The 22,995-nt window shown below is 41.1% G+C and overlaps 1 protein-coding gene across 1 annotated transcript; it reads left to right on the forward strand.

Annotated features, from left to right (window-relative positions):
• The first annotated feature begins 1,131 nt into the window (after window positions 1–1,131).
• Window positions 1,132–22,876, forward strand: trip11 (thyroid hormone receptor interactor 11). Its single transcript, XM_086274640.1, has 21 exons — window positions 1,132–1,752; window positions 4,773–4,849; window positions 5,747–5,857; window positions 6,172–6,474; window positions 6,590–6,658; window positions 6,742–6,907; window positions 7,121–7,447; window positions 7,640–7,677; window positions 8,266–8,364; window positions 8,605–8,805; window positions 9,129–12,167; window positions 12,317–12,457; window positions 12,771–12,964; window positions 13,382–13,545; window positions 13,727–13,830; window positions 15,809–15,908; window positions 16,915–16,996; window positions 17,581–17,695; window positions 20,419–20,538; window positions 21,156–21,300; window positions 21,390–22,876. The coding sequence occupies exons 1-21, from the start codon at window positions 1,614–1,616 to the stop codon at window positions 21,602–21,604; spliced, it is 5,949 nt and encodes a 1,982-aa protein (XP_086130766.1). The 5' UTR covers window positions 1,132–1,613; the 3' UTR covers window positions 21,605–22,876.
• The last annotated feature ends 119 nt before the right edge of the window (window positions 22,877–22,995 follow it).

A 22,995-nucleotide genomic window follows, 5' to 3' on the forward strand; every position in this document is an offset into this window, starting at 1 on the left:
AATGAGTAATCTAACTAATTACTATTTCTATCGTTACAACGCCGTTACCGTTACTAACAAGAAAATTCGGTGCGGTCGCGTTACTATTTTTCAACAAACAGACGGTTGAAGCTGTGCTCAGCTTACCGCATCTTACCGCATCAGTTGTACAGAAGTAGCTGTAAGTAATCTGGGGCTACACCTTTAAGCAGCTGCGCGCGACCAATCAAAAATGATATGGCAATACGACATTTGGTTATTTAGGAAGAGAGATTTGTGACGTTTAGCTTGTTTATAGTGTGTAGTTAATGTGTTGTCTTGTGTAGTTAGTGTGTAGTGTTGTGGATAGTTTTGTGTTGTGTGTTAGAACAATGAGGTGACTGCTGTCTCCAGGTAGAAACAGGAGTGATACACCTGCTGCTGTCAGACCTGCAGGTATCAGGCTGTGATGTTCTCCTTTATAGTGGACAGAAATATTTGGAGTGGCACAAATAATTTGTGTGGCATCTTATTGAATGCAGAACACCTGATTGTTATGTAAATAGTTTGAAATGGTTAAAAAAAGGGTAAAAGGTAAATGGCTGCAAATAACTTTGTTTGTTTTGCAAAACTTGTGTATATGATTTTAAAATTTACAATTTATATTTACATTTAAAGTTATGAAATATTATTCAATCAACGTTAAATGTTTTTTTATCTGATTTTAGATCAATTGTGTTAATACAGTATGCCAAAATGAAAACATAACTGTAAATCCAGACACGTGAGGTTGTGCTGAAAAGGATGATACCAAACAAGGCAAAGTAAATAGTTTTTAAAGGTGAAATGTAGAGGAAACATCAAAAGTAGTTAAAAATGGCCAATTAAACATTTTCTTAAAGTAACGCAATAGTTACTTTTTAAGTAATTAATTACTTTTAGAAACTTGTAACTCAGTTACTAACTCAGTTACTTTTTTGAAGAAGTAACTAGTTACTATAATTAATTACTTTTTCAAAGTAACTTGCCCAACACTGGTAGTAGTATAGTGTATTTTGTGGAATTTACACCATTTATAATAAACTATTTAAATGGAACTGCAACGCTTGGTGTTCTTCGGGACTTGAACGCACCTTCAGTGTGTTGGTCCTCCAGTATCCCACAATGCACCGCTGTCGTGTGCGGTGTCCACGTCAAACTTGACACCCTTCGCTACGGTCGAGTCGATAATGGCTGCAGTCGAGGTGGCACTTTTGGGTCGCTGTGGTGTTTAGACTTGCCAAAAAAACCGCTGAATATTCCTCTCAGGCTGACCGCAGACGACACAGACTCCAACATAAAGTCGTCATCTCAGGTATTAGCTGTCAGACTTCGATATTATGTCCGCCGGTCTTCAGGAACTACTTCGTGTGGACGACCAGCTGTCATTAGCCGGGTTGTGGGCTTGCTAAATGAGCTTCTGTCGGTTTGGAAAGCGACTTTGTCACGCAGGAAAGAAATTGGATTTTAGAATTTACGGGTCCCCCGTGGCTGAGAGTCTCCAGCTGAGCTTGATGAGCGAGCTAGCTGTATTATCTTTCGAGTCTACGCTAGGCTAGCTCCCCTGTTCTCCTCGGCCCTGCTTTGTTTTTGTTTGGTTTTTGTCTCCTCCGAAGATGTCATCGTGGTTGGGGGGAATCGGCTCCGGCCTCGGCCAGTCTCTGGGCCAGGTTAGCGGGAGTCTGTCATCTTTCACCGGGCAGATATCGAACTTTACCAAAGACATGCTGCTGGAGGGTGTAGAAGAAGTAGGAGGTAAGTTTGTTTGTGTTTCTGGTTTGATCCGTGCGATGTCCACATCACCTTTAGAGCACACCTGAGTGAGGCTTTTTCTACACGTGTAGGGACATGATTTTCAGTTTTGGTATATGTCCTATAACCTCACTCTAATAAACTGCTACTAAAGCTCATAAACGTCCAAAAGTAATCCCTCAAAAGTTTTGACTTGAAGTAACTGGTTATATTGCAGTGCATTTTCTAATTTTCAGATGTGACAGAAAGAGCAGAAATGCATAAATTGCTTGTTTTGCCTGACCCACACAAGATAATACTTGCCAAAATAGACATCATCACAAAGAAAATCTGAACTTTTTGGTGGCCTCTCAGCTCTGAATTATACTTTCACTGAGCATTTTGGATATGACACAACGGATAACAGACACAACTCACTTTTGTTGAAAGAAATTGAGAAAATAATATAGTACTGCACCGTGCTTATACAAACATTTATATCAGGATCAGAAACGAGTTGCACTGCCGCACAGCTCACTCTAACACCATCACAAACTTCAACTTGAAGTTGAATCATCTTCTTTGTATAAAGATTTAAACTTAACTGACATCACGATTACAGTAGCGCTGTTGTGTTAAAGTCTGTCATTTTCAGCTTAGTTTTGCTATAAATTGTCAAATCAGTGTGTAAATGTAGTTTACTTTGTTAGGTGCTTGGAATTAATCTCAAATGAGATATAGGCCATTTCCAATAAATAATAACATTAGTGCTCTACAGCAGCACATAATATAGACAGTGAAATACCTAGCTATGTATTAAACTGGGATGCATACCTTTCAAAATGGTGATTGATTCAAAATGCAGGATAAAATATAAACAAATTGGTTTATTAAAACTTCTGAAAGTTTATTAAGAGTTCTGAAAATTTTGAATTCAGTATCAAGCACAATATACAATGCAATTCAAAACTAAAAATTTAAAAAGGCCTGTCATACAAGTCTTTAGAAGTTCAAATAAGTTGCAAGCATTTCTGTATTCTTGTGTATTTACAGTAAAATATCTACGTATCTAATTAGACACCTGTGAGTCCTCATTAGATGTAAAAAATCCCAACAACCCCCCCCCAAAACAATCCATGCTGTGCTGTATATAATTATAGTTATGTGCTATTAGTCTATAAAAGTTAAACAACTTTTTTGATCTTAAAAGGAGCTCCTCTGTTTGGCACTGAATGAGTGGGACAGCTAGTATGATAACAGTGTTTGAGTTTTATATCCATTAGCAGTGAACTAAAAGTTCCAAAAGTTTCCAAATTGTTGAAGGGCTGAAACAGCCGCTGTGACTTACAGTGTAGGTTTTAGAGCATACTTGCATACTTGCATTCCCACACCACCACAGCACTATATTTAAGGTTGAGCTTCTGATAGACATGTGTTGACTGAAAGAACTCCTAGTTCCTGAAAAAATAAAATTTTCCTTTTGTGTTTATTACACTCAAAATTTTCTCAATGGTACATTAAAGTCAGTAATATCTGAATTTAAAAATAATAATTCAGTTGTAAACCGACAGATAAATTCCAGGTGAGAGCAGCTGAATATGGACACATGGGTCGGAGAAACACAGCAGTTTACTTGTTGTAACACAAAAGTCTGTACCAGTGATTTTGGTGTGGTGCAGTTACAAAGGTGTCTCGTTTCAAACTGACTGTTGCCTGATTAGACTGATGGCTATTGTGCAGCATAATCTGCTATCAGAACATGGTCAGACTATCTTCAGTATTCAAGAACTAACTGTAAAGTAGATTCAGCTCTTTGTTTTAGAATCCTAAAGTGGATTTTTCCCTCTTATGCATTATGTTATTTTCCTGTTACACTACTGGATTATTCAGCTTTACCACTGGTTATTTATATTCCATGTAGACACATTCTTGTATGTTGAAACACATTAATTCCCCATCAGCCTTTGATTTTATCAACTGGAATTTTTTTATTTATTAATTTTTTTTACAAATGCATGTTACCAAATATGCGACTCGATTCACCTCTGAGGCTATCTGCGAAGTAAAAGCTCCAACTCTGAGTTCATTTAGGTGCAAACTTAAGCAAACATGGGCCCTGTTTTTCATTGTCAGCTGAGGTTTAGCAGCATATCGTCAACACTGATAGAGAGGCGTTGTTTGATTTCCGGAATTGCTCATATTTGGGTGTTCATATCTAGTTTTTGAACTCATCATCATTCACTAAATTGCTTCGTTGTTTACACCAAGAGTTAAACTGTAGTCGGTGTTTAACAATTTTCCTGTCAGTGTTGTTTTGAACTCATCAGTTGCTAGATATGAAAAAGGGAGCAAAGAGTCTGATTTTTTTTTTAATATATTTTTTTACACTACTGCATAATATGAAAATACTGATTGCTGATTCGCCAATTTTGGGCATAGTACTAAAATGCAGTTATTGTAGAGATTGGATTAGAAGAGCCCCATCAACCTTACCCACTTAAACCCTGAAGTGTCATCTTACTAAAGCAAACAGTGATGAATGATAAAACACTGACAGAAAGAGAACTTTGGCCACAGATATCCAACTCACAGCTCCAGACAGAAACAAGAAGTGTGAATTGTTATCACTGCAGGAGGGACTTTTAAGTAAACTTTTATTGCTGGATCTTTAACTGAGGCTTGGTGTGAATGTTATGTGTTGGCTGAGATTCCTTCAGCTGTTAGATCACATAACTCAGACAAGATGGCGAGGAATGTTCAGCCTGCTCAGCCAAGCGTGTTTGTTTATCATGTGAGCAAGGTTAGGCTCCAGTTAGAATCACTTAAATGTGCTACATATACCATGATGAATAAAGCAGAAAAGCCCCTCTCAATACAAAGAAAAGTAATGCACAAGTGTGTTTTTACTGTGTTTATTGTAGTTGTATCATTAAAATGATGCAACAGATTTAAATCATGTGCTGCGTGATTTTTACATTGAGTCATGAATAATTTTGGAACTGCTACTTTTTTAAAATGTTTTTTTCCCCCACATGCAACTACAGATGCTGCCACGGAACTGCAGGTTTCCAATTCCAAGTTGGCTGAAGTCGAGTCTGCTTTTGGTGTTCAGAAATCTGAGGTTAGTCTTTTTACTCTGCAATACTTTAAACCTTTCTGGCCACTTTCATAACAGGAAATGTGAAACTAATATTATTAACTGTGGGTTTGTTGTTTGGTTTGTCTGTTTTGCTCATACCCCAAGTCATCAAACTTCCATAATCATAGTTGAACTTTATCAGTACTATCGAACTATGTTTTAAAGATGGCAATAGGTCCTTCCTTAATGAATAAAAGTAGCAGCATTCTGTATTTTGTCTTCCTGCCAATTAAGATAAATAAGCCAACAGTGAATTTGACCTAGTAGCATGCACTGTCTCTAGGCTTCATATTGCTTTTCCTCTGTGACATTGAGCTCCCACAAAACTATTAAAAACACATTAGTGAAAAACATTGTTTGTATGCTTCTGTCTTACCATGACTCAAGCTATAGTTGACTTTGAGTCCCTCACACACTATCCTGCTGCTTTCACTACTCTTCCAAATGCATTGTAATCTGTGGCTAAATATAGCCCTGGGCAAATGTGCTACATTAGATCTTCCTTTTTGAGTAACAGTTGCTCAAAGCTACTGCTGTTCCCATCCGTTTTGTGGCCAGTATTTAACCCTATAAAAGCATAAGGCCATGTACTCTGTGATGTGCTTTTTATGGTCACAAACAGATTTAAGTCTCTGGAAGGATTAAATAAGCTTGGAGCTCAGTGCGACTGAAAAAAGTAGACAGAAAAGTTGTAAATAGACAGAAATGGGTTAATATTGTTGGTTTAGTTTTGGCGAAAATGCAGTATTTTAGTGTCTCTGAGATCCAATATGTCTGCCTTGTAGTTGACTGTGATCCCTGTAAAAGTTGTAAATACATTCTAATTTTCTGAATGTTTCTGTATTTCAGTCTTTACTCCTTGATATGTCTTTGTTGCAGCATGAGAGATTGCGAAAGCTTCATGCAGAGCTTGAGGAGAAGCTGGAGGCAGCGGAGATCCAAATCAAGCGTCAGTCTGCAGAATACAGGACCCTCCTGCAGCAGAAAGATGTATGTACATGTGAATTTAACAGTGTTGGCTTTAAGTGAGAAAAGATTGAAAAGTGGTTAAGACACATTATTTCAGTTTTAGATTTATTAAAAGGTTTTGTATGCACCAACATGTGAACCTTGTTTGCAGATGTGGCAATAACACTGGGAATTTATCTGCAATGGAAAGCTACTTATGAAAGGAATTTTAGCTCTAAATAGACATGTATGTCTAGCCTAAATCAAACTTGGCATTTGTGCTTTGTTAGACTAAGACAAACCCAGTTTCATTTGGAAGTCTTTTAGGGAAAGTCTTGTCATTTTTGTCCCTTCAGGTGGAGATCAGTCACCTGAAAGCTCGGCAGAGTGGGCTTCAAGAAGAAGTCCAGAAGCTGCAGCAATCAGCCCAGTCTGCTTCAGCTGGCCCTGCGATGTTGCCCGTAACCACTACGTCATCGTCCACTACCTCCTCTTCTGCTTCCTCTTTCCTGTCACGTCACCCAGGATCTCACCATGGCTTCCATGGTGAAGAAATGGACCTCAGCGACGTGATCTGGTCGCAGCAAGAGATCAACAGGCTGTCGACAGAAGTCATGCGTCTGGAGTCGGAGGTAGCACACTGGCGACGAATGTCTCAGGTAAGACTACAGAATAATTAAATGACTATGGAACAGATGGTTTTACCTTTTGAATATTTTTTTAAAAATAACCACATGAACACACTTTTTTTTGTTTGTTTGTTTTTTGTAACAGGCATCAACAGCAACAGGAGCTGGTAATGGCAACCACAGTGAGATTCTCAAGCTTCAAAGGACTATTAAGGTAAATGTTATGGTCTGTTATTGTTGTCTGTACAAATGATATTGCATTTTTCTAACTTTGCTGCTGTGGGATTTTCATTTCAGGAGCTTCGAGATGAGATGAGTCGTGAGGTGGATGAACACCAGCATGAACTTGCAGCTCTGCAAGATGCCCAGCGACAGAAGCTGGCAGATGTCACCCGGCGACACAGGCAGGAGCTGGCAGAGTACGAGGAGAGGATAGAGGAGCTGGAGGAACAGATTCAGAGTGGTCAGCTCATTTTTGGAATAACTGTGGGAAGCTTGGGCCATTAGAGAGTTTTGAGAGTTTATTGCAACAATGATCTGCTATGACCTAAATTCTTACAGTGTGTTAGAGCAAGGCACATATGTAAATGCATCTGATGTAAAATAGTTGTATCTCAGTCGCACAACTCTGGTGTCGCACACAAATTAAATTGGTCCTCTTAATAATTTTCTCCAGGTGGCGGTCAGCCCACCTCTGTGTCAGACACCTCCAAGCTGCATGAACTCCATCAAACCATACAGTCCCTGCAAGAAGCAGCGGAGCAGCATGAGAAGCAGCTGGCCGAACTGTCTGCCAATTTGGAGGAGGCACAGAAGATACAAGCCTCACTACAGCTTGAGAAGGATGATGCTCAGCAAGAGAATACCGGGCTCCTGCAGAACTACACGCGGCTGCAGGCTTCCGTGGCCGAGCTCCAGACACGAGTACAAGAGCAGGAGGGGAAGGCTTTGCAAAAAGCCCAGCTAGACCATGAGATCCAAATGTTAAGAAATAGCTTGGAAGGTATTCATTGTGTTAAATTATGGCTTATTCATATGGATGTGTTATCTGCTTAATTAACATTCTTTATTGATGTTGCAGCTATTGCTAATTCTATTTTTTATTGTAGGAACATGTAGATGCAGAAAATTGTCATAGGCGTCACATTTTAAGCCATTGCTTATCTGTATATTAACTCAAATGTCCACTTTCTAGCTGCAGAAAAGGAAATAGAGAGACTGAAAAACCTGGAGGTAAGCATGAAGATCAGCAATGTGCACATGTTTGCATAAACTGAGTGACTCTGGCTATAAAAGCAAAAACTGTATCTGTGTGCAAGTTTGGCTACCTCTCTTTTAATCTTGTCATCTAGTGATGTGCTGCACTGTTTCATGTGCTTATGCTGCTTTTTGTTTACACTGGATTTTCAATCCTGGACACTTTGTGATGGACTTCAGTCACATTGATTCAGCTTTCTTGTTGAAGATCATCACCGATGATAAGATTTGCGTTTCCAGCTGTGACTCAGATCAAACAGCAGTCTCAAGTGGAAAGCTTGCATTGTCTAAGCACAAAATCAACACATCAGGTCAGGAGTGCAAACAGGATCAGGCTTGCCAAATTTAAGGAGGTTGTGTACCATTCCTTTAAAAAAGAAAGAGGAGATCTAGTGCATGTCAAATGTGACACCAAAGAAAGGCGACCTTCAAAAGAGTTGCACAAGACGAAGACCTAAATGGGGACAACAGATACATTTAAATGGTGTGCAGTTTTTGCTTTTAATGGCTGGAGTCACCTTCATAGGCTTCTCCAATTAATTTAATGACTTATTTTAACTTTAGGCAGAACCAAAGGAAGAAGTCGAGCATGCAGACATCTTAGAACTGAACACCATTATTGGAGCACTGAGACAAGAAAAGGAAGACTTAGAACAAGAAAAGGTTTGTTTATATTGTACATAAATATTATTTTAGTCACCCGTGAACTTGTCGCATTAATTTATTTGAATTTTTTCTGTGTAATTGTGTCAGTTAGTGGTAAGAAGAAAAACAGTATTCAGTTAGACAACACAGTGTCACCAAAGAAAACCAAAAGGTGGTTTTGTTGATTGGTTCCTGCCAATAATGGGTTGCGGAAGGTACTCAGCCTCTGTAAGTAAGTTTCAGATTTTCTGTCCACAGCTTAATCTGCAAGAAAGACTTAAAGTGGCAGAAGAACAACTAGTCAGCAGAAATGAAGCCGAGTCTGATTTGGAGTCATTGGATGATTTGAAGGCAGAACTGGGGAGGAGAGAAAAGATCCTGAGAGCTACTGAGGAGGAGCGGGACACGCTGATGTCTGAACTGGAGGAACTAGACCAACAAAACCAGGAAGCTACACAGGTCTGCATGACTTTGGTGCTTTATCTCTTTGTTTATTTGTATTTCAGCAACTTATTTAGAGATATTGATATCAAGTGTCACATTTTAGCATCTCAGATTGTCATTTCTTGACACATTTTGGACTTTTAAATTTTTTTACTTGATTAGAAAAATGCACAATAAACAACTCAGCCTTTTCCTCAGCAGTTATATGAAGTCTGTATGGTTTACCCTGAAAAAACATCGTTTTGAAAAAACAAAACAAAAACTAAAATACAGTCCAACTTGACACAACAAAGACCAACAGTAGAGACAACATTAACACTTTTGTTTTTCTACTTTAGCATATGATCTCAGTGAAAGAGCAGCTCTCTGGACAGCTGAAAGAGGCTGAGACAGAGCTGAAAAGAATGACTGCAGAGCTCAACACATCCAGTGACCAGAAAAGGGCACTTGAGCAAGAGCTGGAGACCCAAAAAGAGAAAATGAGCCAGAGTGCTTTTACCCTTAACGAGCTGCATATGGGAAAACAACAGTTGGAACGGACAGTGAAAGAGCTAAAAGACAAACTGGGACACTCACAGGAGCAGAGCCGGGATGCACGCAGAGAGGTCACCGAGCTAAAGAAGACCCTGCAGGAGAAAGAGGAGCTGTTATCTGCTGCTAAAGCAAAACTTTATGAAGGAGGGGAGAGAGCAAGTGAGGCACAGGGTGCTAATGAGGCGCTAGCAGAGAAGGAGAGAGAGTTGTCAGACCTCAGGAGAGAATTGGATGAGATGAGGTGCTCCCACGAGAAGGTGATGTCTGAAGACTATGAGTTGAAGGTGGAGAACAGGAGGTTCAAGGCGGACAATGAGCAGACCTTGGGTAAAGTGGAAGAACTAACCAAGCAGCTGAAGGAAAGCCAGGGTGTTCTGAACAGGGTTGTGAGGGAGAAGGATACTCGTATTGAAGCTTTAAAACTGGAGAAATACCAGCTCGAAGGTGAATTGACGCAGGCTGAGAACAAACTAAAAGAACAGGTAAAACAGTACCAGCAGACCATCGAGGAGTTAACTCGAGCTCGATCTATGGACGCCTCTGCTTTGCAGACTGAGCATGAACGTGCCATCAAACTAAACCAGGAGAAAGACATGGAGATTGCTCAGCTGAAAAGAGATGTGGAGCAGGTGGCAGCTGACCACAGAGACACCAATGAGATGCTATCGATCACAGTTGCAGGGCAGCAGCAGCTGACGGATTTGCTGCAAGAGAAAGATGTCTTTATGGACACTTTAAAACAAAATGCTGCAGATTTACAGACAGAGCTGGATAATAAGGTTTCAGTTTTCACCAAGGAAGTTGAAACGCTCAAACAGTCGCTAGATGAAAAGGATAAGCAGCTGGGAGGTATGAAGGAGGAGAACAGCCATCTGAAAGAGGAGATTGACCGCCTCAGGGATCAACAGAGCAGACCTCAACCTCTGGCTGAGCCCAGGACTCTGGACATCATCACAGAGCTGGAGACGGAGATCACCCAACTCAAATCCTCCCGTAATGCCCTGGAAGAGGAGGTCCAGACTCTGAGGAGAACCACTGAGGAACAGCAAGCTTCTCTACTTCTCTCTCAACAGTCTCTGCAGGCTCAGCAGAGTGAGATTGAACAGGCCCGTGCTCACCATCAGCAGACAACGCTAAACTATGACAGACTCATCCAGGCCAGAGACGAAGAGATAACCCGCCTCCAGCAAAATGTAGAGCAGCTTAGTGAGAGTCAGAGCAGAGCCAACTCTCCGTCTGTGCAGGGAGAGGTCATCTTGCAGGAGGAAAAGACTCAGACCCTAAATCAGGAGAATGGCAATGAGAAACACGACCTGTCTAAGGTAGATATAGAAAGACTGGTGAGGGGCATCAAGGAGAAAGAGACTGAGATCACCCAGCTTAATGAGAAGAACCTCTCACTGACCAGGCAGCTGGATCAGCTGGTGGTTTCTCGTGATGAAGTGGGAAAACTCTCACAGATGATCATGCAGAAGGACCTGGAAATTCAGGCACTTCATGCCAGAGTTTCCATGGGAGGCGGACACAGCCAGGATGTCATGTTCTTACAGCAGCAGCTACAGGCATACGCTGTGGAGAGAGAGCAAGTGATTGCCGTGCTTAACGAGAAGACCAGAGAGAACAGCCAGCTTCGGTCCGACTATCACCGCCTCATGGATATCATGGCAGGAAAGGAAGCAGCCCTGTTGAAGCTTCAGCAGGAAAATCAGCGCCTCTCTAACATGAGCGATCCCTCGGGAAGCCAGGAGATGTTCAAGGAGACCATCCAGAATCTGTCTCGAATTATTAGGGAGAAGGACATAGAGATCGATGCCTTGACCCAGAAGTGCCAAACGCTGGTGACCGTACTGCAGTCCTCAGGAGGAGAGCCCGGTGCTGGCTCTGGAGGGGTCAGCAGCAACCAGTTTGAGGAGCTACTGCAGGAGCGGGACACACTGAAGCAGCAGGTGAAGAAGATGGAGGAGTGGAAGCAGCAGGTCATCACAACAGTCAAGAACATGCAGCACGAGTCGGCTCAGCTGCACGAGGAGCTGATCAAACTGCAGAGTCAGGTTTCTGCCGACAGTGACTGTAGCTCAAAGCTCTCAGTGGACTACGCTCGACTGGTCCAGAATTACGAGCAGAAGGAAAGGAGATTGGGAAGTCTGAGTCTGGAGCTCGCACAGGTTCAACAAACTATTACCCAGCTCAGCAGCACAAAGGATGTCCTGTTAGGTAAACTGGACAGCGTCACACAGACACCTGAAGTCACAGCCACTCAGTGTAGTGGCTCTTCTCTCAGTACTGATGCTCCAAGCCATCAGCCAGATTCTGCTGTAAAAGATGAGAAGATGCAGCAAGAAGTTGTTCAACTAAAAGCACAGTTGACTGAGAAAGAAAACACGATCAGGACTCTTCAAGAAAACAACCACAGACTCTCCAACTCCGCGTCTGCCTCAGAAAGCGAGCAGCGAAGTCAGGCAGAGGAGGCTCGACAGGTCAGAGAGAGACTGGAGGCTTTGCAGAGGTCTGTGAGGGAGAAAGACTTGCTCATCAAAAGCAAAGGAGACCAACTAGTTCAAGTAAGTGAAGCACTGCGTAACCGTGAGAATGACAACGAGGTTCTGAAGCAGGCGGTGACCAACCTCAAAGAGCGTGCGCTCATTCTTGAGATGGACGTGAAGAAGCTAAAGGAAGAGAATGAGCTGGTTGCTGCACGCTCTCGAGAGAAAGAGTCAGAGTTTAGAGCTCTGCAGGAAACTAACATGCAGGTTTCCCTCCTGCTACGAGAGAAGGAGTTTGAACTGAGTGCGATGAGCGAGAAGGCTGCCACTGTGGAGAAACTGCTCAAAGACAAAGAGCAGGTCAGTAACTTTTTTTTTTTTGGTAGTTGAATTTATACTGACGCATTTTAGTAATGAAATGTATCCATCAGCGTCATTTTAGACAGGAAACTTTGTCATTTATTCTTTCAAAATTTGTTTATGATTTACTGTTTATTGCTCTCTTGTAGGGTAGATCTGGTGAGCTGAATCAGCTCCTGAACGAAGTGAAGTCCATGCAGGACAAAGCTGTGGCATTTCAGCAGGAGAGGGATCAGGTGATGATGGCACTCAAGCAGAAGCAAATGGAGACTGCGGCATTACAGTCTGAGGTAAAAGAACGATATTCACCCATGGCCCTTAATTTTACTTGTGGTATTGTAACTTCATATGGAACCCTCCAGGTTACCAAGTTTAATTATCAGGCATCATTATACATGCTCTGTTTTCATTCATTAAATACTCAGACTATTGCAGTATAGAATCTCTGCTTCATCATGTCGCTCAACCATTGTGTATATATACCCTATAACTGTATAGTCAAGTAAATACTTAGTCTGTTGATAATAACACATGGCTGCTTCAAATTAAATGGCACTCTGCTGAAGCTATCTTTTTTGTTTTTGTTTGTTTGATTGTTTACAGCTCCAACATGTGAGAGACAAAGAGCACCGCCTAAACTTGGAGCTAGAGCGGTTGCGTAATCACCTGTTGGAAATTGAAGATTCATACACGAGAGAAGCCCTCGCTGCAGAGGACAGAGAGACAGAGCTGCGCAGGAAGGTGGCTCTGCTGGATGAGAGACTGGCGACATCCTCAAGTGCTGTGGAGAGTGCCAGGTTAGCATAAAACTAATGTGTGTTTTAAAATGTTTGATTAAAGACTGATAAAATCACCAGGAACTCTTCGTTATTTACTGTAATTAGTTCAGGTATTTTCTTTATGTATATTGCACTTTGTTCTCATTGACAAGGAAGCGGAAATGCATAGAAATAACACATCTACAGTAGGCTTTCCTCACCCTTGACCTTTTTACATAACATGTTTAAACCTGGTAGGATCAAATATTTTTTGTCAAACTAAAATGTTGTTTGTACCACTAGTTGACAGCTAATTATTTACTGATTATAAAACTGTGTTACTTTCACTTGGATCCAACATTGCTGTTTACCTTAAAATAATTTTGCATGAAAATGTTTTAAAATTATTTGTGTCATTCTTTTTGTGTTTCTACTTACCCGTCCTCTCTCTTCCAGCCAACAGGCCAGCATGCAGGTAGAGTCTCTGCAGGAGCAGTTAATTGGGGTGGTGAAGCAGAGAGACGATGCAATGGTCCAACTCAGAACCTCTCAGGAACAAGTCAACCAGTATGCAGTATCACTCTCCAACCTGCAGATGGTGCTAGAGCAATTCCAACAAGGCAAGTTTGAGGGCTTCAAAGAGATCTTTGCTGTTTAGACCAGACTCGAGCAGGATAAGTGTGTCTGTTATCCTGGAATATTTAAAACTGTGTTTTCCTCATAGCACTTTACAGTTGGTGTACCCGGCAATGCCTTTTTTGATTACTTTTAGTAATACTTTTATCTGCATTTCTCCGACAGAAGAGAAAGCCATGTACTCGGCAGAACTTGAGAAGCACAAGAAGGAGAAAGAGGAGTGGAAAAGAAAAGCTCTGAAACTGGAGGACCAAGCTTCTGCTCTCCAGGTAAACCAGCAACCAATCACCTGTCAGAGAATCATTTCTGTGATTAGCATCAGTAGCGCTATTTTTTTCTTCTTCTTTTTTTAAGTTGCTAGATATCAGAATTTCATATACCGTATTTTCACGACCATAAGGTGCACTGTGCTAAAAGGCGCAGTCTCAGTTATGTGTGCCCTTACTGTATTTAACACACACATAAGGCGCACTGGACCATAGGGCGCATACAAGTACCGTATGCGTATTTAAAAATAAAGCGGGAGCAACCCTGAATTCGGTACCTTACTCACATTTCTATTGCCGGTAATCGTCATCATCAACAACACACAAGCATACAAGTGTGCGTATTTAAAAATAAAGCAGGAGCAAAACAAAGTTTGGTACTCACATTTTTATCATTAATCAAACCCATCGAAGTCCTCATCCTCTGTGTCTGAATTGAACAGCTGCGCTAAATCTCCATCAAACATGCCAGGTTCACTGTCTTCACCGTCAGAGTCACTTTCCGTGCCGTGCAGCTCCTCGGAAACGATGCCGGCTTTTGCGAAAGCTCGAACAACAGTGCCAGCAGACATGTTAGCCCAAGCATCTACAATCCATTGGCAAATTGTGGCGTAACTCGCCCGGCGCTGCCTTCCACTCTTAGTGAAACTGTGGTCTCCACCGGTCATCCATCGCTCCCAGGCCGCTCGCAGCCTTACTTTGAACGGGCGGTTCACACCGATGTCCAGCGGTTGGAGTTCCTTTGTCAGGCCTCCCGGAATGACAGCAAGCTCACCGTTCATTTGTTTCACTAGTTTTTTCACATCGGCTGTGAGATGGGCACGCATAGAGTCACAGATCAACAGCGATGGTGATGCGTGGAAAAAACCACCTGGTCTCCTTACATACACCTCCCTCAGCCACTCTTTCATCATTTCCTCATCCATCCAGCCCTTTTCATTTGCCTTAATGATGATTTCTGCTGGAAACTTCTCTTTAGGCAAAGTCTTTCGCTTAAAAATCACCATAGTTTGAGTTTCTGTCCATTAGCATGGCAGCCAAGCACAACAGTAAAAGAAGACTTTTCATACCCAGTTGTGCGTATCGCTACCGTGCTGGTCCCCTGCTTCTCCACAGTGTGACTCACCGGGATGTCAAAAGTGAGCGGGACCTCGTCCATGTTAGTGATGTGGCTGGGCTGGATGTTTTTGTCGCCGATGTGTTTGCTGCAGTAGGAGCGGAAGATGGCCAGCTTTTCCTTATAATCCGCTGGAAGTTGCTGCGCTACCGTAGTCCTGGTCCGGATGGAAAAATGGCACCGTTTCATAAAACGAAAGCACCAAGACGGACCTCCTTGGAAATGTTCAATGTTCATCTCTTCAGCTAGTGAAACTGCTTTTAGCCGAATGGTGACCGTCGAAACGCTTCTCCCGCTCGCGCTTTGCTCGATGATCCACCGCTCGAGTCTTTCCTCCAACTCGAGCCACCTCGCCTTATGTCCGCGGAAACTCAGCTGCGTTTTCTTGACCTGCCGGAGCTTGTTTTCCAGCTTCCTCCATTTGCGAACCATCGATTCGTTAATCTTAAATTCTCTCGCCGCTGCTCGATTTCCATGTTCCTCCGCGTAGCTGATGGCCTTCAGTTTAAACTGTGCTTCGTAAGCGTGTCTCTTTGCCATTTTCAGGGTTGTTAAAACAACGATGTCCTGCATAATGCACATACCTGTTCTTTTATACAGGTATGTGCGATTGTCCCGGTATATACGATCAACGCCCACACTTCACCCTTTAACGTTCTCATGGTGTTCTCTACTACGTCCTCCTTACAACACATAGGGTGCACCGCGCTATAGGGCGCGCCGCACTTTTTGAAGAAAATCTAAGACTTTTAAGTGCGCCTTATGGTCGTGAAAATACGGTAATCTTTTGAAGACGGTGGATGTCACACTTTAATAAAAATCAGTAAGACAAACGTTATGTAACGCTGTAACTTTCTCTGTCAGATAAACCTGGATGAAGCCAACGCTGCTCTAGATTCAGCATCTCGTCTCACGGATCAGCTCGATCTGAAGGAGGAACAAATTGAGGAGCTGAAAAAACAAGGTGAGCTTCAGCCAAGCACTTTCACCTACTGACTTAAACATGTCTTTATTTTATTTTTTTATTTTTTTTAAAAATCTCAACTATAAATGTTGTGTTAATGGTGTCTTTATCAGACTGTATAAAACACAGCTTTCCAGTTTTACTGAAAAATGTGAGGTTGCAGTAAAACTGCTGTCGGTTTAAAGATCACAGCACTTTGTAAATATCGTGTGGAAGGCATCTACCTGCCAGCCTTTGAAGAAACACTTACTTCCCTTGCATAGGCCAAGAAAAGGACCAAATGAGTGAAACTGTAATTCTCTGAAGTGGGAAGCCATTCGTTGTTTCACACTCTGCAGCAGATTTCATTCCTATCAGATATGACCATTACATCACAGCAAATTCTCAGACTGCTCTCTGGCTGTTCAGACTTTGTCCAGACCTGATACGAGGCGCTATATTTTCTTTACAAATCAGTCACCTATATGAAAATTTACATTGTGTCTAAAAATAGTTGATTAACTTTGAGAACGCACTGAACAGTGGAGCATTGCTCTGTCATTTGAACCACAGATTAACATATCTGAGATTCAGAAAAGTAAATAGCCTGAAATCTTTGTAAATCCAGATCTTTTTGCAACACTAACAGCTTGTTGAAAGTTTTTCTGACTCATTTAAGACTTTGCCAAACATTTTTTTGCACTGTATTTTCCACCTTAGCCAGAAAACATACACATTTTTATTTTTTGTTGTTGTTGTGTTATCCTGATTTCCTACAAAATAGTACAATTTATTGCTTGTCATTTGCCATTTGTTGTTACATCTGTTGATAAACGGGAGAGAAAAATGTTGTATTTGTGCAGTCGTTGTTATATTTTTAATCAAGAAGGATTAGAGGAGTCTGTAACTTGTGTCACTGTGGTTTCACTGCAGATGTTGAAACACAAGAGGCACAAAGTGGCCCATGTGCAATAGAGGCCTGAACATTACTTGTAAAGTTGTCGCTTTGTTTGTGTCCATGCTGCAGTGGATGTGAGGCAGGAGATGCTGGAAGAGGCACAGAGGAAACTCATGAACCTTTTGAACAGCACAGAGGGTAAAATAGACAAGTAAGTTTCAAGTGCATTTCTGTTAAATATTAGTTCCAGTTTATTTAGATTATGATCACATTTTTCCATTGTTTTTAATGGATTATTATAAAATCCTCAGGTAGATTTCCCACTTTCAAGTTCTCATTTTTTTAACTGTGAAATTGAGAAGATCAAGCTTATGATTGAAGCAGTTTGTTCCCATTTAGGGAAAACCAGGTGAATCAAACTAAACCTTTTCTGTTAAACTGAAGTGATTGAATCCTTTTTTTTTTTTCTAGCTTGAAAAAAATACTTTCCATCTTTAGCAACATAAATCCCTCCAAATTGTACTAAGTTCACAGAAACTGGATTATTTTAGAGATACGTGGTCTTAAAGGATTGCAGCAATTATGGAAAAGAAATGTACCCTTCTAGCCACTCTAGTGTTTAGTGCTATAAATAAGCTTTGATGAAGATTGATGCATTTTGAATTTAGGTATTGTTCATGCAGCTGCATAAAAATGGATCATAGCCACATCTTTGGGGGTTTTTTTGTTGTTTTTTTTAAAACCTTGAAATTACATCATCAGTCAGCATTGTTGCCCATGTTGTTCTTTCTGCAGGGTCCTGATGCGTAACTTGTTCTTAGGATACTTCCACACACCCAAAACCAAGCGTGCCGATGTGCTGAAGCTCATGGGAAGTGTCTTGGGTCTAAACCGAGAAGATGTTGAAAAGGTGAGAGATTTCTGGACTGACAATAATCATTTTGTTTCATTGATTTTTTTTTTTTTTTTTTGCAAAAAGTCCAATTACCTAAAAGGTTGGTAAGCATTGTTGATAAAGAAAAGACACCAATGCGACAGCGTCTGTCTGGTAGCAGCTGGTTTGCTTCTCTTAAAACTCTGAATTAGTAGAAAACCAAAAAATGAAAGTCTGTTTAATTAAAAATAAAACTGACTCTTTAACATCCTTATGCTTCCTGCAGTAATCACTAAAAGGTCTTGAATATTGGTTATTTGCCAAATTAATTAAGTGTTTAAAGATTTATACGTGCAAAATTCTCGACCCACCCTTCATCATTTCATATTTTCCTTCCACGGAGTCAGTTTGTAATTATTTTAAAATGCTCTTGGGCAATAATTCTCCAGTAATCTAAAGGCCTTTCAAAGTTTTTCTTTGGACATCAGCTGCCTTTTTTTTTTTTTTTCTTCAATCATTTTCAGTCCTTGTATCTGAACATTTTCAGAGGAATGTATTTGTGTGTATATGTTTGTTTAGCCACTTCACACTGACCTATGAACCATTATAGCATTATAAGGTACCTAATTCAAGGGATGAACTAGTTTTGTCTACACATTACAGGCAATTCAACAAAGCAGTGTCTTTAGACATTTTGTTACTAGCAGTATTTGAAAGTCATGTCTTTAAGAAATGGGAAAAGAAATCGAGCAAAGGCCTGACACATGACACATGGCTCTTTTGTTGATCCATCTACTGTTCACTGAAGCCTCATCAGATTGGCCTCTTGTCTACTGTGGGTTCCCAAACACTCACACATGAACTCATCTTTTCACTATTATTATTATATTTACACTTTATACTCCAGCGAGGTGTGTTTCACTCTTATGTGCATTCATAGACTCATCAGCTAGCTGCTGTCGGTACTTCCATGAGTGTCCATGCCTAACATGCTACTGCATAAATAGATGAGGTTGATTAAAAGATCGGCGACAGCTGTGCCACTCAGCTTTTCCTTAACACTGAACCTCTGAACCTTCCTCTCCACATCTCCTCCTGTAGCCGAGCCAAAACCACACCCGCCACCACAGTCTCAGTGGAAATGTGAATGTCAAGAATTCATTTTTTAAGGAAGGGAAAGGGGGAGAAAAGGATGAGGTTTGCCAAATTACACAAGAATTGGACTGAAAATCAGTAACAACAGGTCTTATGGAGTGATGAAATTTGATTTTTTTGGCTCAGTCATCAACAATAAGTACAGAGAAGGTCAGAAGAGCGGAACAACAGTGAGTGTCCACAGCCATCTGTGAAACACAGTGGAGGCTCTGTCATGGTTTGGGGCTGCGTTTCAGGCAGTGCTGTCGGGGATCTTGTCACAATTGATGAAATAATGATAACAGGAAAGTTGCATATGCAAAGTCCAGCAGGCTTGAGTTTGTGAGCATCTCCTTCCACGTGGGATGATGGGACTCCCAGACAGCACTTACAGAGGGAGACGAATGTAGCAGTAGGAAAAATAAAAGGAGAATTTCTGCAGAAGCCGTAGGGGGGGAAAAAAAAAGAGCCTTCTGTACTCCCTCTTCCATCAGTATTTTAAAAAGATTCTCCAGCGACACCTTTTTCTGTAGAAGAAACTCCAGCAAGTTCAGTTTAAAATGAGTCAAATATTAATTGCAGCAAAATTGCACCTGTGTAGTATTTTTAAATGTTGCACCGTTAACGCTGCGTTGGCACACTTGGCAAAAACATTTACTTATGTCAGCTTCACAAAATGTTACATTTATGTCAGGCTGATCAATATTAGTTTAGTTCAGTGGCTGATTCCGTTATTTGCGTTCTCCGTCACAGGTCACACTGACACTCTGTCAACAGGCCTTTTTTACATTTTTGACAGGATGAATTGGGTAATGATGTCCTTCAGATATCGTTCAGTCAACTACAAAGTTGTCCAACAGTTTCTTTTGACTCCAGCAGTCCCTGAAAATCCTCTCGGAGCTCAGCCCTGGAAAAAAAAAAACATTTTCTTGTCCAGATCTTGAAGTACTCTGGCGGGATTCCCACAGGGCTCCCGCCAGAGTACTCCAAGTATATTATCCAACCCTCCTAAAAGAAAACAGATACAGAGTGAGGGGCAATGCGATTAAAACTCCTCAGAAAAGCCATTTTATTGTGTTGGAAATCATTCTGCTTTTTTTTTCCTCATCCCTTCTTCATTTCCTGTTAATGCTATTTAAATTTTCCACTCAACTCGTGTTTATGGGAGCCAAGTGTCCCACAAAACCAGGCAAGTTTTCAGAATCTGTCTCTGTAGAGAAGCTAACCCCCTTTCTTGTCCCCTTTTTAAGTCTTATGCTGTCATCCATAAAGTCTATATGGGTTCTGTCCAGTTAAATCCTGCCAGAGAACTGATGATTCTGATTAGGTAGGACTGTGTGACAGTGAGTAAAGCTTCTTCTACAAACTGTGGACTTGGAGTGAGTGACAGGGGGTAACTTTCCAGAAAGTTTTGGCAAGCGCTGTAAGGGGGAAAAAAACTTTGTGACAAAAGAAAATCCCAAAAAGTAGCCTGAATCATCAGTGTCACCTTTTCTTTGCCAGCACTGTTCATCCTTGTGCTTGTTTAAATAAGAATTAAGTCTATTTTGTGTATTTGATCATAGCAAATCGGTGTATTTCTTCTAAATATCCCAAATATTTATCTGCACTTCTCCTACCTGCAGATGCTGGAGGACAGGGGCCACGGTGTTACTGGATGGGTATCGAACTGGTTGGGAGGCAGAGGAGCACAAAGTGTCCCAAACACTCCACAGAGACCCACCAGTGGCCAAGGGCTCAACTCTGTAAGACATGATTCACAGTTCTCACTGTATATATTTTGCCCTGAAGAATAGAACCCAGCCCAACAGTTCCTTAAACTGTCTTTCATCACCATGCAGTGTAGCACTGACACAGGATTCATTAAAGAGAAATACTGACAAGTGTTCTGTACTTAATAGCCACAATTATGTATAGAACGTGCAGTGGTAGAGTACACAAACGAGACAACGTTCCTCCACGACCATGGTGCCACATATGACATATAACACACAATCAACACAGGACTACATGAAGTGCAATGTGCAAAAATTGCAAAAAAAACAAAGACAGTGCAACACCAGACAGAACAGAATGATATAGAAATGTGCAAAAGGCTGAGATGATAGCAACAATTATAAATAAAACCCTTTACAACACAAAACTGCTTTTTAGCAAAATAAATGCTTTTTTAATATTAGTGCTTGTGAAGAATCCACATTTAAAGAATAAGAAAACAAGTTTCTTTTTAAAAATTTCATCTTATTTTTTACCAGGATGCTACTGTGATGCTAGCTCTTTACTTTGGTTTTCAGGAAGAATTTCCCCATTTGGCTCAGTAAAATATCTCATTCACTCGCTGTCATGTTCCTTGTTGTTGCAGTCCTTCTCAGAGATGTTTGTGAAATTTCTGGAGATGGAGTCGACTCCTTCTCTGCCTGCACCAAAGCTTCCGGTTCATGACATCAAGCCTCTGAGCGCCCCACCCGCGGGAAGAACCAGCAGCGGCACTTCCAGCATGGCCGCAGGTAAATGGCCCACTTAAAAGAAAAACACTTGCTTCTTATTTCCTTTCATGCATCCAGCTTTATTTAAATTTAAGCCTCTTTCTTCTCAGGGGCTCCAGTTTCCCAGAAGCGAGCCGGTGATTCCAATCCGTTCCTGGCCCCTCGCTCTGCAGCGGTGCCTCTGCTGGCTGGTTCCGGCTCTGGGGGCCCAGGAGGCCACCTGCTGATGAAGCCCATCTCTGACACCCTGCCCACCTTCACTCCTGTGCCGGTCTCAGCTGAGGCCAGCGGTGGAGCCGTGCTCAAAGACTTGTTAAAGCAGTGATCGGCCCTGTGAGGAGTGCAACACAGATGTCTTAATTTAGCCAACACAAGTTTTACACTACAAAGACTGAGATTTTGGAGCAGATCTGCTTCTTTTTGCTGCTTTCTTTACTTTCTGCAAAAATAAATGAGCAGAGCGTTCACAAAGGCTTAATGTCACTATTTCGGGGAGATGATTAAAACGGAAGTTCTTTGGTTTTTTTAGATTCTGTTTCACTTGCAATTACTGTTCTATGCAACAGACTCTCCCTTTACACACCAGTGAAAGTGTTTCCCACTCAGAATTATTGATAAGTGATCAATGATGAGACTACCTTCAAAAACGATGCAGGATCGGAGCATTTTAAAGTTTTGAGTCATTCAGAGTGAGAATTTTCAAAGATCTGGTCATCTGAGTTACATTATGATTTTTATTTATCGCACCACATCTGAACACAAGTGACCTTTTTCAGCTCCGTCTGCGCAGTACAATACAAGTGGGCTGAATCTAGTCATCACCTCTGTTAGCAAGAGGAAACACGTCCTTCACAGGACAACTTTTTATTTGTTGAATACTTTTATTTTTCTTTTCAACAATGCAGTGAGCTGTTTCTTATCCAGGACTCGCCTGAAACACTCTGGCAGCAGCAGCCTGCATAGAGATTTATGTGGTTCAGTACATCTGTTAAAACCATAAAGACATTTCTGCAGAAATCTTGTCTTTTCCAGACGGCTAGACTGTGATATGCAATAAGCGTTGTAATTATGGCTATAACTGCTGACTGTGGTTGATCGGAAGCTTGAGACTGCTCTTATGTTTAAGTACAGTACTATTATATAGTTATATGTGTAAAAATGGGTGGTGTTATTTTGTTTTCTATTTATAGGCACTGAGGATGTTGTGGAAGTAAAAAGTGCCTGTCTTTTTTCCTAATTTCATAGTTGTATAATCAGGATTGTAAAAAATAATATAAAAAAATATATATTTACAAAATTGCACATTTAGAAGGACCACAGTAGCGGAAGCTGCTCTACATTTTTGTATAGACATCAATCAGCTGCTGCAGAAGGAATGTTACAGGGCTTCTCCAGGTGTAATGATTAAATGTACAAACTGTAAATCCTCCTTGAAAATAATTTTTGTAGATGTAAAATCTGAAACACTTGGGCGTCTAAAAGGAGTCGGGTTGCCTCGGACTTTGATGAGCTTTACTTAAGTTTAGTACCCGTGAATTAATTGGAATTTTATCATCAAATAAAGGTACCACTGCTGACCCCATGTTTGTGTGCATCTTGTCATTTTTACCGTTTTTTGCTTTGTTTTTTTAAATTTATTTTAACGCCAGATTTTAGGCATCTGAACCACATGTGGCTACTACAGCGCGGACAGCGTACGTTTCCTGCGCCAGATGT

Source organism: Aulonocara sp. 'chitande type north' Nkhata Bay, linkage group LG19, assembly GCF_057382095.1.
Source record: "Aulonocara sp. 'chitande type north' Nkhata Bay isolate Kocher_YH1m ecotype deep benthic linkage group LG19, A_spYH_male_GT1.1, whole genome shotgun sequence".
NCBI lineage: Eukaryota > Metazoa > Chordata > Actinopteri > Cichliformes > Cichlidae > Aulonocara > Aulonocara sp. 'chitande type north' Nkhata Bay.

Excerpts from the sequence above, each read along its gene's own strand:
- trip11 (XM_086274640.1), top strand. The coding sequence starts at position 1,614 with ATGTCATCGTGGTTGGGGGGAATCGGCTCCGGCCTCGGCCAGTCTCTG. Across the intron at positions 4,850-5,746 it reads TTGGTGTTCAGAAATCTGAG|CATGAGAGATTGCGAAAGCT; the intron begins GTTAGTCTTTTT and ends TCTTTGTTGCAG. Across the intron at positions 15,909-16,914 it reads TGAGGAGCTGAAAAAACAAG|TGGATGTGAGGCAGGAGATG; the intron begins GTGAGCTTCAGC and ends TCCATGCTGCAG.